A 15003-nucleotide genomic window follows, 5' to 3' on the forward strand; every position below is an offset into this window, starting at 1 on the left:
TTAGTACTCGTGGAAGCTGTGGTAACATAAAAACAGCCATACTGGATCAGACCAATGATCTATCTAGCCCAGTATCCTGTCTTCCAACCGTGACCAATACCTGGTGCTTCAGAGGGAATTAACAGAACAGGTAATCATCAAGTGATCCATCCTCAGTCACTCATTCCCAGCTTCTGGCAAACAGAGGCTAGGGACACTTCAGAGCATTGTTTTGCATCCCTGCCCATCCTGGCTAAAAGCCCTTGGTGGACCTATCCTCCATGAACTTATCTAGTTTTTTTTTTAACCCTCCCCTGTGGAGTAGAACACAACCATACATAAACCATTCAAAACTTAAATACAATGCTCCCCAAAGATACTGCATGGGTCTGCAATATCTGTCACATCTACAATCAACCCTCAATGGGGAGAATGGGCTTCAGGCAGGGAGAGGAGGAGGAGGAGGAAGGCCAAGAAGGGGCAGTTCTGGAGGGACAATCACTGTCTGCAACCTGTGTGGATACCAAGCATAAGTTAATGCTGTCCCTACCACCACAGGTTTACACAGTTCCCTCACCACTGAGTGACCCCTCCTTCTTGAGGGGGCAGCAGCCAACTGGAGTACCTTGGCAGCTCTGCTTCTTCCATGGGGGTTGGGAGACAGTGTGAACTCACAGGTGTGGGTGGACCCTCTGGCAGGTCTTGCCAGGATCTGCACATTTTAGGGAGATTAATCCCCTTCTTATTCTGTGAGGGGCAAACCCAACCCCCTTCGAGGGCAATTAGGTAGACCAGGGGTAGGCAAACTATGGCCCGGGGGCCACATCCGGCCCTTCAGACATTTTAATCCGGCCCTCAAGCTTCTGCCGGGGAGCAGGGTCCGGGGCTTGCCCCACTCGGGCACTCCAGCTGAGGGCTTGCCCCGCTCCGCGTGTGCTGTAGCTCCATGAAGCTCCCGGAAGCAGCGGTATGTCCCCCCTCCAGCTCCTATGCATAGGGACAGCCAAAGACCTCCGCAGCTCCCATTGGCCGGGAACCATGGCCAATGGGAGCTGCAGGAGCGCCACCTGCAGACGGGGCAGCGCGCCGAGCCGCCTGGCTGCACCTCCGCATAGGAGTCAGAGGCTCCTGCTTCCGGGAGCTGCTTGAGGTAAGTGCCGCCTGGAACCTGCACCCCGACCCCCTCCCGCACCCCAATCCCCTGCCCTGATCCCCCTTCCGTCCTCCAAACCCCTTGGTCCCAGCCCGGAGCACCGTCCTACACCCTCAACCCCTCATCCCCAGCTCCACCCCAGAGCCTGTACCCCCAGCTGGAGCCCTCACCCCCCTCCACAGCCCAACCCCCTGCCCCAGCCCAGAGCCCCCTCCCACACGCTGAACTCCTCATTTCTGGCCCTAGCCCAGAGCGTGCACCCCCAGCCCAGAGCGTGCACCCCCAGCCAGAGCCCTCAGCCCCTCCCACATCCCAACCCCCAATTTCATGAGCATTAATGGCCCGCCATACAATTTCCATACCCAGATGTGGCCCTCGGGCCAAAAAGTTTGCCCACCCCTGAGGCAGAGAGTCCATGGCCCAGATCCTCAGCTCTGCCAATCAATAGAAGTTCTTTGATATTGATGGAACTATGCTGGGAGCTACGCTGGTTTACACACCTGAGGATCTGGGTTATGCTTGAATCCAACTCACAAAGTTTTCAGTCCCTGCAGAAGAATAAGCCATAGATGGGGAGATCTGGCCCATAAGGCTTTAACCTGCCAGTAGGGTAAGCGGTGTCCCTACTCTCTAAACAGTTATCTGCAGTGACATTAGATACAAGTGTGAAGCATGGAAGCTAAAGTACTGACTAATACATCTTAAAATAAAGCAAGCGTTCACACTAATTACTCTTTCAGTTACTCACTCTGATTGCAAACAGAACTCCCGGCCTGGAACAATTCATGTTCATGGACCACAAAAACATCTAAGATGACAGGAGAAAGGAAAGCCAGGCTTGAAAGCTAGTAGGAACACAGGAATTACCACAATAGTTCGTCTGATCCAGTACCCTGTTTCCAGCAGAAGCCATTACCAGCTGCTTCAGAGGAATGTGCATAAAACCCTGAAGTAGGCAGTTGTGGGATAACATACCTACCGGGAAAGGCTTTTCCTGATACCCAGTAGTTAGAGAGTGGCATCAGGTAGGTTTACATCACTTCCAAAGCTAGTAAGCCACACACACACACACAGGTCCATCCTAGTGGGAGAGATGAAGGCCCGCCTAGGTGTCTTAGGTTGGGCACCTAAAAATTGAAGGATCCAAAATGAATGGATTCTTTCAATAATTTGGGCCTAATTAAAAAGCGTTCTTCCAAATGCACTTCTGCTAGGATTGTTTGGATACTGAAAGCAAATGTACCAAAAACAAATGTATCAAATACAGGGACTGACTTGGTGGACAATTTTGTTCGACTGTTAGCCTCTAATATGTCCAATACGCTAGCTATGCTGTGCACCACCCGTACAAACCGTCATCCGCTGGCAAGAATTTTGACTCCACTCATGGTCAAGCTACCCCATTCTCCCATTTAATCACATTTTAAGAGAACTCAATTTACAAATATACTGCGAGCACTTATTTTAATTTAAAGCACTGCGGTCTGCCCTTTTTAAACTACCAATCTAAAACAATTCCTGACCTAGCCCATCAATCTGTAGCTTATCAAATTCAAGACTGCCATAAGCTACTGAGCTTCTATTGTCGCTTTCTCTTCTTTGCATTTAATTTCCTCGGCCATTCTTCGCCCATTTATGCAGAGAAGCAAGTAGATTTAGTTCTTTCCATTTTCCAAAAGAAAAAACATAACAGAAATATGTCTGAATAAAAATATATACACTTGGAAAGAAGCCAACTTAAAAGAAACTAGGTCATGTATAGAATAATACTTTGCACGTTTCCTCTAAGGATCTCAAAGCACTTTACAAACATTTCAGGTGGGATTTCAAAAGCATTCAACATTAGCCTAACTCTGCGCCCATTGAAGTTTGTGGGACTTTTAACATTGCCTTCAATCTCACTCTTAGTTTCCACACACACCTGTGAAATAGATCACTATTTTATCCATTCTCTAGTTGGGGAAACTGAGGCAGGAAAGGGTGTGAGTGACTCGACCAGCATCATCTTGTGAATTAGGAGCAAAGTAGGGGATAGAATACCACTCTCTAGATTCACAGGCTTGTACTACCATAACCACATACCGGTTCCCATTTTGCTAGGGATGAATACAACTTTTTTTTTTTTTTTTTTTTTTTACACGTGAAATGTTTCAGATCAGATATTAAATATGCATTGAATGCAATACACCCAGCAGATAATAATCTGTTTTTGTGCTGCTAATGGGAAAAAGTTAAAGGATTTTTTTTAAAGTACCACTCACTAACTCTGAAATAGGAAGCAAACATATTCTCTACTATGGCCCCGATCCTGCAACTTTTTCTGCCCGCACGGCTCTCAATGCAGCCTTAGGACCTATGTTTGCATTTCCCACCTTTAGGAACCCTTGATAGTTAATTAGTCACTGAGGGTCTCCTCCAGTGTTCCTGAATGCAACAGAAACAGACTGAGAATGACAAGGAATAATTTTTTTTAAAGAAAGACAGTACAGAGTTGAATATATGGGCCACAGAATTCAAAGAAAATATTTCCTCTAGTCCATATTGAAATCTATAAGCATTGCAAGCTGATTCTCTTCTTTAAAATTAAAAAGTGGGCGGAGGAAGAAGAGAAAACATTTTCCTACACTCTAGCTACAAACTTATGTACAAATAAGGGCACCTGTTAAGTAGCAGGGCTGTTGAAAAATGCAAGAAGTTTCATTGCTTCTTGCTATCGTTCCAATACCTCATGCAGGGTTGCAAACTCCTGCAATTTCACCATAAGTCTGTTATTTGGTCTCTCTCTTAAAGCAAATCTCTGCTTTCGTTTAAAACAAGTTAAATTTTAACCGTTTTGTGGGCCAAAAGTTTGAAAATATTAACTCTAAAATCAGTTGATAAATTAAAAGATCCCAATATTCATGATTTTTAAGCACATCTCATGATTTAGGAGTGCCTTACTCATGATTTTTAACGTTTGGGATTGGCAATTCTGCTCTGGAGACCCCTTTAAGTACAGTCCTACGCACGTATGCAGTGTTGCCAGCTGTTGTAATTTGATGGCTTGTGATATTTGGTGGTGTTCTTAAAACCCCAGCTCCAGGAGTCAAGCGATTAGATGAAAGTCTTAGCTTTCAGTTTGAAAAAGGGGCAACTTTTAGCCCTCATCGTTTCAGAGAAAGGAAGAAAAGAAGCAGAGGCCCGACTAGCCCCACCAATGAGCAGATGAAGAATGGAGCAGGTGAAGAACGGAGATCATGCTGCACCCCCTTAGGTGAGGTGGAAGCACCAGTACACCTTCTATCCACCCAACAGCTCGGGGAAGTATTGTGCTTCACTAAGGTGCAATGCCTCCTGGTTCCTGCTCCATACCACCCACAATGCAGGCCAATGCCTTCATTGTGTGCAAGAGCTTTTTTGGAATGCGAGTGCTGTTGTTCTACCTTGGCTTGAGTCAACACAATGGGTCAGTATAAAGGACGCGCCTGACACAGTACATTGTAATTCCAAGCTAAAAAAGTGTCTTTAAAATAAATGCTCGGGCGACTTTCACTGATTGCTGAACCCACGTAGTAGTACCCACGGTTCACGTTAAGCTGAGCCTTCCCAGGAGACTTTCTCCAGTCAATCTGCCCCAGAACAATAGACCCAGGCAATGATGATGCTCTTAGCACTTGACATAGATGGCTTGTGTGAGATAAGGGTGAGAGCCTTAATATATCCAGTAGTCAGTGCACTGTGCAAACGGCAAAGAAAGGTTCTTGTCCTTGGGAGCCAAGCACTTAAAGTCATTACGCTGCGTGATGGGGTAATGCAAACCCCACACTAGACAAGGGGTTAAGGAGCTGTTCTGGGCACACCTGGCCCCACTCTGCCACACCAGCAAGGCACGCACAAGCTGGAGGGGGAGTTTAAAAGGGGAGCAGAGCTGCTTACATATGGACAGACCAGGGAAATCAACAGATCTTCAACCCTCAGCTCCTGAGGAAAGGGCTGACTGAAGGGCAGGAGCTTCTCAGACAACCACTGCCTGGAGGCCCCTCATCCTGGGACACCCTGAGAGGGAGGAATTCCCCCTCTCTCTTGTACTGATTCAATTTGTTTGAATGAAAAAAGAACAGGAGTACTTGTGGCACCTTAGAGACTAACAAATTAGTTAGTCTCTAAGGTGCCACAAGTACTCCTGTTCTTTTTGCGGATACAGACTAACACAGCTGCTACTCTGAAATCTTTGTTTGAATGAGTTCCCCCTGCTTGTTGTTCTCAGACTACCCAGGAAGGGGAGAGACTTGGAAGTTATCTGACCAGAGGGCCCACCTCTGCAGAGATGGAGCTGCCACACCACACCCAGCCATGAGGCGGTGCTAGTAGTGAGCCTCGTCCATTCCCGCTCTGTTATTAATGACGACTGGGTTCTTTGGCTAGTGGAAGATTTGAGGACTCACAGGGTAGTTGGGGCAGCGCAGGTATAGCTAGGGACTCTCTCTGCTCTGTCATTTATGGCCGTGGCCAGTAGGAACTTTATTTTATTAGGTGTTGCACCTAATGGCAGCAAGAGTTAGATGGAATCAATAGCCCTTTGTTCTCTTTTCTTAGTGCCTGGTCAGCACATCTCTCAGAAATCAAAGGAAACAAATTTGATGGCCTGATCGAGCATAGGGAGCTCAGCATTTCAGAGAATCAGGTTTTTCCATGGTTCCATGGGGACTGGTCCAATAGCCTAGAGTGAATTCAGCATGATGCAGGCATCTGGCCACCAGACAGGGAATTTCAGAGCAGTCAGGAGGTGGGGGCACTTGGAAGGGAAAGCTCTAAACTCCAGAAGGACGTAAATTCCCACAATGGCCCCAACTGGCCAGCCAACAGAAGAAGGAAGCCTGGTTATGTCCTGCAGATTCCACCATAGGCCAGACCAGATGCACAAAGAGACGTGGCTTTCTTACTACATGTTCTAAATCCTAGGGCCCTGTTTAGCCTAACATGGCTCTGATGTAGGGGAATCAACAGGAGGAAACCAGGCTGTACATCAATCTTACAATCATGAGGAGTGACTGCAGCTCATGCAGACATACCTGAGCTAGCTTTCATCTAGCTAGTTCAGATACCCAAGCAGAAGCATCAGCAGCAGGGGCTTCAGCATGAACTAGCTACTTAATTACCCAGAGCTCGTACCACCTATGCTGAAACCCCTACTGCCATGGTATCACAGCTCCAGCACGAGCTCTCTCGGGCAAGTCTATGCAAGCTGCAATCACACCCTGTGATTGCAGTATAGACATACCCTGAGTTACAGAGACCTGCCTGTGTCTAAACCAACACACACCCTACTTCAGTTTCCACCTGCTGTCTCCTCCCAGAGCCCTGCTTTCCCAGTCCTCATAGTAGAGCATTTTCAGCTATTAACTGAGGGGGCTAGTCACTTTTAGGGTGCAATGCCTCTGTGCAGAGAACCAGCATAAGATCTACATACCACTTAATCCCTATTCAGAGGTCATAAATGAAGCAGAGCCCTTATGCCCGCTTGCTACATGGGCTGAATTTCATTCATCTAACCCTTTTATTTGTGACTCCAAGATGTTTTGTGTCCAGACAGCTCTTTCCAGCTGGGTTTGAAGCTACCCATGTAGCCCTGTAACAGGGTGTAGCAGGGCCCGCCCTTGGTCCTGCCCCTGCTCTGTTCCAAAAAACACTCAGAGACCTTCTAGCTCAGCAATCATTGGTGCAGTTTATTTACAACATGTAATCCCACCAACTTCTTACCATCAACAGCATAGGGGTTTCAGCCTTAAGGGCTTCTCAGTCTCTGCAGCCAGGAGGAAAGAGCTACCCCTCTCCTTCCACTCTGTGGCTTCCCCCCTTTCTGTCTCCCTCCCCTCCTTCCTTCCTCTGAGGCTTTTATGCAGCCCCCGGCTAATTTGGCAAAGGGGAAACAGCTGCCAGCCTACCAGGCACAGGTTCTCTCTAGGCATCTCCAATCTACCATAATTAGAGCTGGTGTGACAAAGGGCTGGCTCAGCAGTTGCTGCTCAGCACCCTGTCACAAGCCCCCACAGCAAAACCAGGTTTGAAAACAAATTAAAAAAATGTCAATGATAATACTGAAAAACAGTAACTCTCAGTGGGAGAAACTTCCGGGGTCTAACCTTGTTTCCAACACCCCCACCCCCTCACTAAACCGTTCTCATTCATTAAGTCATGGTGGAAGTATCTTGAATTCCTCACTGGTGCTATCTGCACACCCGATCCTGTTCCCAGTGAAGTCAATGGGATTTTCCCGGTTATTACTTATATTACCATAGCACCTAGGAGCCCTAGTTATGGAACACAACCTCACAGCGGTAGGCACTGATCTCACTGGGAGCAGGAACAGGCCTTGTACACATTTAAACTCACAGTGGACTCCGATGGCTTTCTTCGATGCTACTGTTCCCACTGCTCACATCAGCCTGGATTTATTTACTCGTTGTTTGGTTGCTGTTTCTTTCTTACGAGCCCCCTAGCAGTTTGAGTGTTGAAGAGCCAAAAGGTTGTTTGGGATTCTCTCTGCTTTGTTTGTTTGATCTTTGTGGATTTCTAAGTTGCATTCTACTATATGCTACAATCATTAAAGATCTCCGACATGGATTGTGCATCTTATCCAATAGTGACCTGTAGGGATTTTTTGCTTTGCTTTTTTGTTTCTTATCAACCATCAGTAATTTTAAACAAGACATTTTCATGTGGTTTTAGAACAACATATACATTCACTGTGGCACCTGCATCACTTCTAGTCAAAATGTGCCTCTGTTGCATCAGAGACAACAGAGTAGCTTTCAGCTCGGGAAAGCCTATGGAGACCCCTGTTCTAAGGATTCTGTACACAGATATTTTGTCTGTTAAGCGCCACTGGTAACAAAATGGCTGCAGGAACAGTAGGTTTCTTAGAAAAATCCCTTTTTGAGATTTACGCTGTAGCTGTGCATTCCAACCAGATTTACGTTTTACATGTCAGGTGCTCTAAATGAGAGCTGAATTTTCATTAATAGGCAAAGGAAAAACATATTAAAGAAAACCACATGAAGAAAACAGAAAGATGAAACTCTACCAAACATGCTTGCTTCACTAATAAAACCAATCAGTTTTAAAGAATTAATTTTTTTTTCAATGTTTTTCATTTCATTTTCAATACTTGTGAGAAGCAGCAGGAAGGCAGCACTGAAGACTGGGGTCCGCAGAACGGAGCAACAACAACAAAAAACAAAACCCATCTGTGAAAGATCAAGTTCTCTCCCATTGCCCAGTCAACATGCCTCAAGCCCTGTCTTGTGGGACTTGCTGGTGAGAAGGTACTTTGCCTTCCATGTCTATTCAGCCATTGGCCTTTCTGCTGACTCCAGTTACCTATGGTGGTATTTGTGAGGTGAACATCGATCCCATAAGAAATGTGATGAGTCAACACACTCATTTCAACAGCGATCAGATAGAGTCACTATCCATTTCAGTCAGATTTTAACAAGCAACATAGGCCCTGTGTCCATAGAATGACTTTTCCCCGTGAGAGACCAACTTTAAAGTCAATTCAAACATTCACACTGGCATGTTAGACTCTCATGTTGCTTTCACACTAGCTTCACCGGAGAAAATAGGACCGTGGTTGTGCCTTTGTCACTATTTTTGTCTTTTTACTTCACTGAGGAAGCTAGAGATAGCCTGGAATTTAACTGACAGTAAGATCGATACACCACATGTAAAGATTTATGGCCCAATCCTGTTCCCAAGTTACAGCTCTGATCCCGAAACCTCTTGTACTTGGGCAGATTGCTTCACCCAAGTGCAGACCCATTAATTCAAACACAGAGGAACAGCGGTCAGCCATGCAAGAAGTTGCAGGATCAGGCCTGTGTCATTGGCAAAACTCCCACCAAGGGGGGAAAAATTAAGCCAAAAAGTAGGGCACAAATTGATATCTTTAGGTATTACTGTCATCACCACCAGCCATGGAAGAAACAAACCCAGGTTAGTTGTGTAAATTGTGGAATTTAAGTAGTAAGAGCAATAAAAAGTTAATTGTTGTTGTTAGACACAAGGTAGGTGAGATAACAACTTTTATCTGACCAAATTCTGTTGGTGGCACGTATAAGCCTTCGAACTACACAGAGTTCTCCAGGTCTGGGGAACGAAATCAGAGTGTCCAAGCTAAATACAAATTGGGACTGAGAGTTAAACATAAGGGGTAACGCATGTCATAGGAGGTCATTTGAGATGGAGTGGGCAGTAAGGGCTGATATGCAAAAGGGGTTTGAAGTGGGCCACAAAGGGTTACCAGGCAGGTGTGTGTTACAGACTGTTGTAATGAGCCATGAAATCAGTGTCCCTGTTGAGTCCACGGTTTTTGGCATCGAGCAGCATTAAGTTGTGGTTGTTGTGAGAACCTGGTATGATTTCATGTCTAGTCAAGTGACAAATGCCACGGTATGAAATGGGTGGTGAATAAGGGCTATTTAATATTATTTCAACAGGAGATCTCAAAGCATTTTAAAAGACAGGTGGTTTTACAAAATACGGCATGTTAATACCAAACTAAAAGTCACTTCCTATCATTTCTTCATTGCCAAACACAGAGACGAGGCATTCCTCTGTAACAATAGGATCACCCTGATCAAAAAGTAAACATCTTGATTCTCTGATGCAAAGGGATGTTTGCCTTATGTTTACTAAGCATCAAATTTACAAGAAGAAGAAATTAGTGGTTAGTGGTATCAGAAATTTAACAAAGGTTCTCAAGTCTTGCTACTGAGCCTATAAAAGCCCTAAAAGAACAGATGATTATTAGAACAAACATCTGAGCAAGTGCTATCAGCATCACAAATGTAATCATTAAGAGGCAAACCAAGGGCCCAATTCCACAAGCTTTCTTCCCAGGAGTAATCATTTTACCCATTGGGGTCAGTGACATGTGTAAGTACTGGAAAGATCAGGATCTTCGTTTCTACTACTGTTTTGGCGAGAGACTGATCATTATGCAGAAAGTCCTTTCATTCATACATGACCTAATATATGGATGGGCTTTAGAGGAAATTTTTCTATCATAATTTAAACAGGTACGTCACAGCTACTGCAGTCTGCAGATAAATCATTCATGTGTAATCTTTTGACAAATAAATGTGACGTAACTATTACAGGAAATCCAGGTAAAACTAAAAACCAGAAGTTTATACAATGGTGCACAGCCACATACATTACTGGGAACCAAAGATAAATTGTGCTAATGCAGGTAAGAGGAATGGTGATTCTATTCTGTGGAAGATCCGTTTAAAAGAGTGTGATCTCCTTCCCAATTTATTCTTATTTAGGCCTCCACCCGCAAATGTACAAGGTTAGACTGTTCAGCTGTTTATAAAATGTAGTATTGCACTGAAATGTACACTGCAACATTCTTCCCGGGCACTCATACGAACTATATAAGGAAATATCCAATTCCAGTGTGTTCACCATTGTGATGATAGAGCTCTGTACACTGGAACAGCCCCTGAGTTGGTTTCCTAAAGGCGTACTTAAATATATCCTAGGCCTAACAACATTGTACTGGACGTTGTCATCAAATGGCAGCATAGACAGCTGCCAAAGCTTGCAGGCTCAGTGCTCTAATATGGAACAGCTGGAAGAGGACCCTGCATTCTTTTCTCTCAGTAAACACTGGGGGCTCTGTTCAGTATCCTACTGCAATAAAGCCTAAAGAATTTCACCTATCAACTGACAGACTTTCCCCCCTCCATAGACTATGCTTTTTGTGTTCTTTTAACCATGTGCAGAAGTCCAAGGTGTACATATTTAATCCTACAAACTATATTAAAATATCTGAGACAAGAACAGGAGGGATTATATTTGTTGGGGGGGGGGGATTTTTTGCAAATGGAATAGAACTAGGTAATTTAGCTATGTGTTTAACCTCATCTCTGCAGAGTAGTTTGGGCGTTTGTTTTGGAAGGTTTCTTTAAAAGAGTGTGTGTACACACTTGTGCACACACACAAAGCACAAGTTTAATTTCACTTACACCAATTTAGTTCTCCTAACTTTCACTGGTGTATAAATGAGATCAAAATCAGGCCCATATATATTAAATGTACATCCCTGGGAAAGTACATGCACCGTATACACTAACTGAATTATGTATAGCAGCCCTAAATGGTCTACTAATATCTTTCCGCAGCTTCTGTGGAATATACAGAGCATTCAAAGCTGCAAGGAAAAAAAATGTATTCAAACAGGACCTGAATGATGAAACAAATTACCATTTAACAAAAGATTAAGATACCTCAGCTAGCCACAGCTCAGCAAAATACTCGTTTGTATTAGATAATGAGGAGATTCTTCTGCATGTTGCTTAAAGCAAAGCAAGCCACGTTGTCCAAAAGAAGCCTAGAAAATCCAGACTCTACGTGACCTGACTGACTTATTTCATAGGAAACTGCATAAGAGAAAAATCAATCATTCATGCTACCGTAGTTACACCACTGAATAGACTGTAGTAGTTTGCTGTGAAAAATCAAACTGAAATAAGTCATCACTAGTCTGAAACATAAAATGTAAAAAGGGAAGCTGTTAACAATGAGGCTGGTTCATTTGGAGCCCCAGCTCCCTGACCTCCCCTTTTTTGCCATCATTAGGGTATCAATCAGAGAACAATGTAGCATTCAAAATGGATTGGTTGCACCAAAACTTACCAGGGTTGTTGGCTTCCCCTTCTAGAATGTGCAGCTCAGTGCAATCTGCCAATGAATGCTCCAGGCAGAGCTGGAGGAAACGGGCTTGGGATCGACTCACCCGCTTCAACAAGGAGAGCAAAGCAACAGTCTGCTCGCATTCATTCCAGCCTTTAAACCAACCAGCCAGCACTCCAACCTGATCTCGAAACATCATGATTAGGTTGGGGTGGGGAGTGGAGGGAGGAAAAAAAACAAAAAACAAAAAAAAACACCTCTGCAGGGGAAAAAAAATTCCCTCAAAGTTCTTTTCCCCCCGTGTCTGTCTCACAATTTTATTTATTAATCAGATGGATTTTTGGACCCAGCCGTCAGCTCAGATGTGGGTCTGGTTTCTCTTCTCCTCTTTCTATCTTCAGTTCAGTGTCCTGATAGCTTCTTGTTAAATTCCCCAAAGATGATGACACAAAGTGGCACAGGGAAATAGGGATGGGAAATTGTATATTATATATACACACACACATAGATATATAAATCTCAACAAGGCACAGGAGTGGATGAATAGCTTCTTCTTCTTTCCCCTCGGGTTATTTTAGCCTAGCGTCTCCAGCTCTCTCCTCCCCTGGGTGGCAATCTGGACCATCCACACCCGCATTCCTCCCAAAGCAAATGTTCACAACTGGAAAGAGAAAAGAATTGCTGCTGATGATGACACACTTTGCAAGGAAACGCTATGATTCAGCGTGACAGCAGCAGAGCCCGCTTCCTAACATAGCAAAGGAGATTTCAGGTCAACAACACAGGGAAGGGGAACAGGGGGGTGGAGGGGAAAGGCAAGAAAGAAAGGGGGAGGGAGGAAGACACCAAGCCTCTACAAATTCAGCCCCCATACACAGCAACTGAGAGATGCAGGCTTTGCAGCTAATGGTTTAAAGAAACCTCCCTCCTCCACAGAAGGAGGGAGCTCCCTGTTGCTGCCGTAAAAGGGTTCCTAGTGCTGGGCAGGTTCTTTAGGGACCTACCTGCTTTAAACTGCAACTGCTGCAAGAGACCATTCGTGCAGAAGAAAACTTACACTGCGGCTATAAAGCTCTAATGCAAAGTAGGAGCAGCCCTGGTGCTTTCCTCTCCACCTCCTCCTCCTCCCCGGGAAGCAGCCGAGTTGCTGCAGCTCCATCTACAGCAATCAAGCATCTCAAGCCAGCCCCTTTGGATGGAGGCCCTAAGCAGCAGCAGCGTGAGACAAAAATAAACTCTACCCACCCCCGACTTCATCACACAGCCCGGCAGGCACAGGCCAGCCCAGGGAGTCTTCGGGTCCCCCTCTCTCTTTTTAGGCTGCTTAAAAAATGATCACATCCCCACCACCACCGCCACAAGCTATTTTCCAAATATCTCCACCGATCCACTGCTCTAGCGGGCGGGAGGAAGGGGGATGTCTCTCCCTCTCTCTCTCTTTCTGTCCTACCGAAGCGCTCTTGAAATCAGCCCGGTTTTACATACGCATTTTCCACATTCAAGGCCATCGCCTTGTGACCGAAGGAGCGACCAGGTCCATTAGCCTCAAGGGAGCTTTGCAAAATGCAAATGAGCCCTGAGCAACGAGCCCCTTCCCTCCACATAACTGCACCCACCTCGCCCCCAAAGTTGGGCTTTTCTGCTTCACCTAGGATGGCTCTCAGCCACCCCCCCGTGCTGTTCCCCCCAGCCCACGGGGGTGGCACAGACGTGGGCAGGGCAGTGCCAGCCCCTTGGGGGCTCCAAGCACTGCAGGGATGTTTTGGGGAGCCCCCCCCCCATGCAACACGTAATAATTAATAACCCCCCCCCCCGGAGCTGCAGGGTCGGACCCCCGGCTATTGCTTAATCTGCCAATGCCCAGCGCGGAGCGGGGCACAGACAAGCGCCAGGGCGGGGAGAAGAGCTTGGTCCAGCCCCAGGGAAAGCACGAGCCCTGCCGCCCCACCACGGCCAGCTCCCCGCGGCACCATCGCGTCACGCCCCGGGCACCCACCTGGCTCCCCCCCATGCTGACCCCCGGCTCCCTCGGGAGGCTGAGGCAGGTGCCTCGCGGCTGTCAGGCGGGCTGCGGCTGGCGGCGCCCCGGCCGTGCCATGGCGGGGAGCGGGCAGGGCGCGATCCCGCCGGGCGGTGCAGCAGCAGCGCCGGGCGCCTGGCTGGGCGAGACTGAGCCGCGCCGAGCCCCGCGCCCCAGCTCCCCACATGCTAGTCATTAGCATAACCCATTACGTCATGGGCTCGCGGCGCGAGGCCCCCGCCCCCCGGGTCGGGGCAGCGCCAGGGGAGCCCAGAGCGGGCCGGGCTCGCGGCCGCGGGGCGGGTCCTTCCCGCCTCGGCCGGCCCCTGCCGCGGGCCCCCAGCACCCCGGGCATGGCGCGGCGCGGCGCAGCGCTCCCTGGCCGGCCGGCCCCGCCGGGGGCGTGAGACCGGGCCGGGCGGTCCGCCGCATCCCGGGCTGTGTGTGTGTTGCAAATACACCCCAACGGGGCTTCACACTCTGTGTGTGTGTGTGTGTGTGTGCTGCAAATACACCCCAGCAGGCTTCACACTGTGTGTGTTGCAAATACACCCCAGCGGGCTTCACAATCACACTGTGTGTGTGTGCTGCAAATACACCCCAGGAGGCTTCACACTCTGTGTGTGTGTGCTGCAAATACACCCCAGCGGGCTTCACACTGTGTGTGTGCGCGCGTTGCAAATACACCCCAGCGGGCTTCACACTGTGTGTGTGTGTGTGTGTGTGTGTGTGTGTGCTGCAAATACACCCCAGCGGGCTTCACACTGTGTGTGTGTGCGCGTACTGCAAATACACCCCAGCAGGCTTCACACTGTGTGTGTTGCAAATACACCCCAGCGGGCTTCACAATCACACTGTGTGTGTGTGCTGCAAATACACCCCAGCAGGCTTCACACTCTGTGTGTGTGTGTGTGTGTGTGTACGCTGCAAATGTATCCCAGCGGGGTTTCACACGCTGTGTATGTGTGTGCTGCAAATACACCCGAGTGGGGCTTCACACTCTGTGTGTGTGCTGCAAATACACCCCAGTGGAGTTTCACACTCAGTCTGTGTGTGTGTGTGTGTGTGTGTGTGTGTGTGTGTGCTGCAAATACACCCCAGCGGGACTTTAAACTCACTGAGTGTATGTGCGCATGCTTGTGCTACAAGTAGACCCAAATGGGGTTTCACA

General features: G+C 47.3%; 1 protein-coding gene across 17 annotated transcripts in view; it reads right to left on the reverse strand.

Moving 5' to 3' along the window:
- Positions 1-15003, reverse strand: part of SAMD4A (sterile alpha motif domain containing 4A) — a 225753-nt gene that overhangs the window by 193983 nt on the left and 16767 nt on the right. For 2 of the 17 annotated variants that reach the window (XR_010601162.1, XR_010601163.1), the window contains exon 1: positions 13809-14128. The exons of 3 other annotated variants lie outside the window; for them this stretch is intronic. Coding sequence is in view for 12 of the 14 variants with exons in the window: in XM_042841355.2 (XP_042697289.2) it covers positions 13809-14034 (226 nt within the window). In the remaining 2 variants the exon portion in view is untranslated. Of the gene's footprint in view, positions 1-11815; positions 12474-12816; positions 13143-13808; positions 14129-15003 lie in introns of those variants that run through there. 12 more of the 17 variants (XM_042841355.2, XM_042841352.2, XM_005295482.4 and 9 more) reach the window with 11 other exon arrangements.

This window comes from Chrysemys picta, chromosome 4 (genome assembly GCF_011386835.1).
Source record: "Chrysemys picta bellii isolate R12L10 chromosome 4, ASM1138683v2, whole genome shotgun sequence".
Lineage (NCBI taxonomy): Eukaryota > Metazoa > Chordata > Testudines > Emydidae > Chrysemys > Chrysemys picta.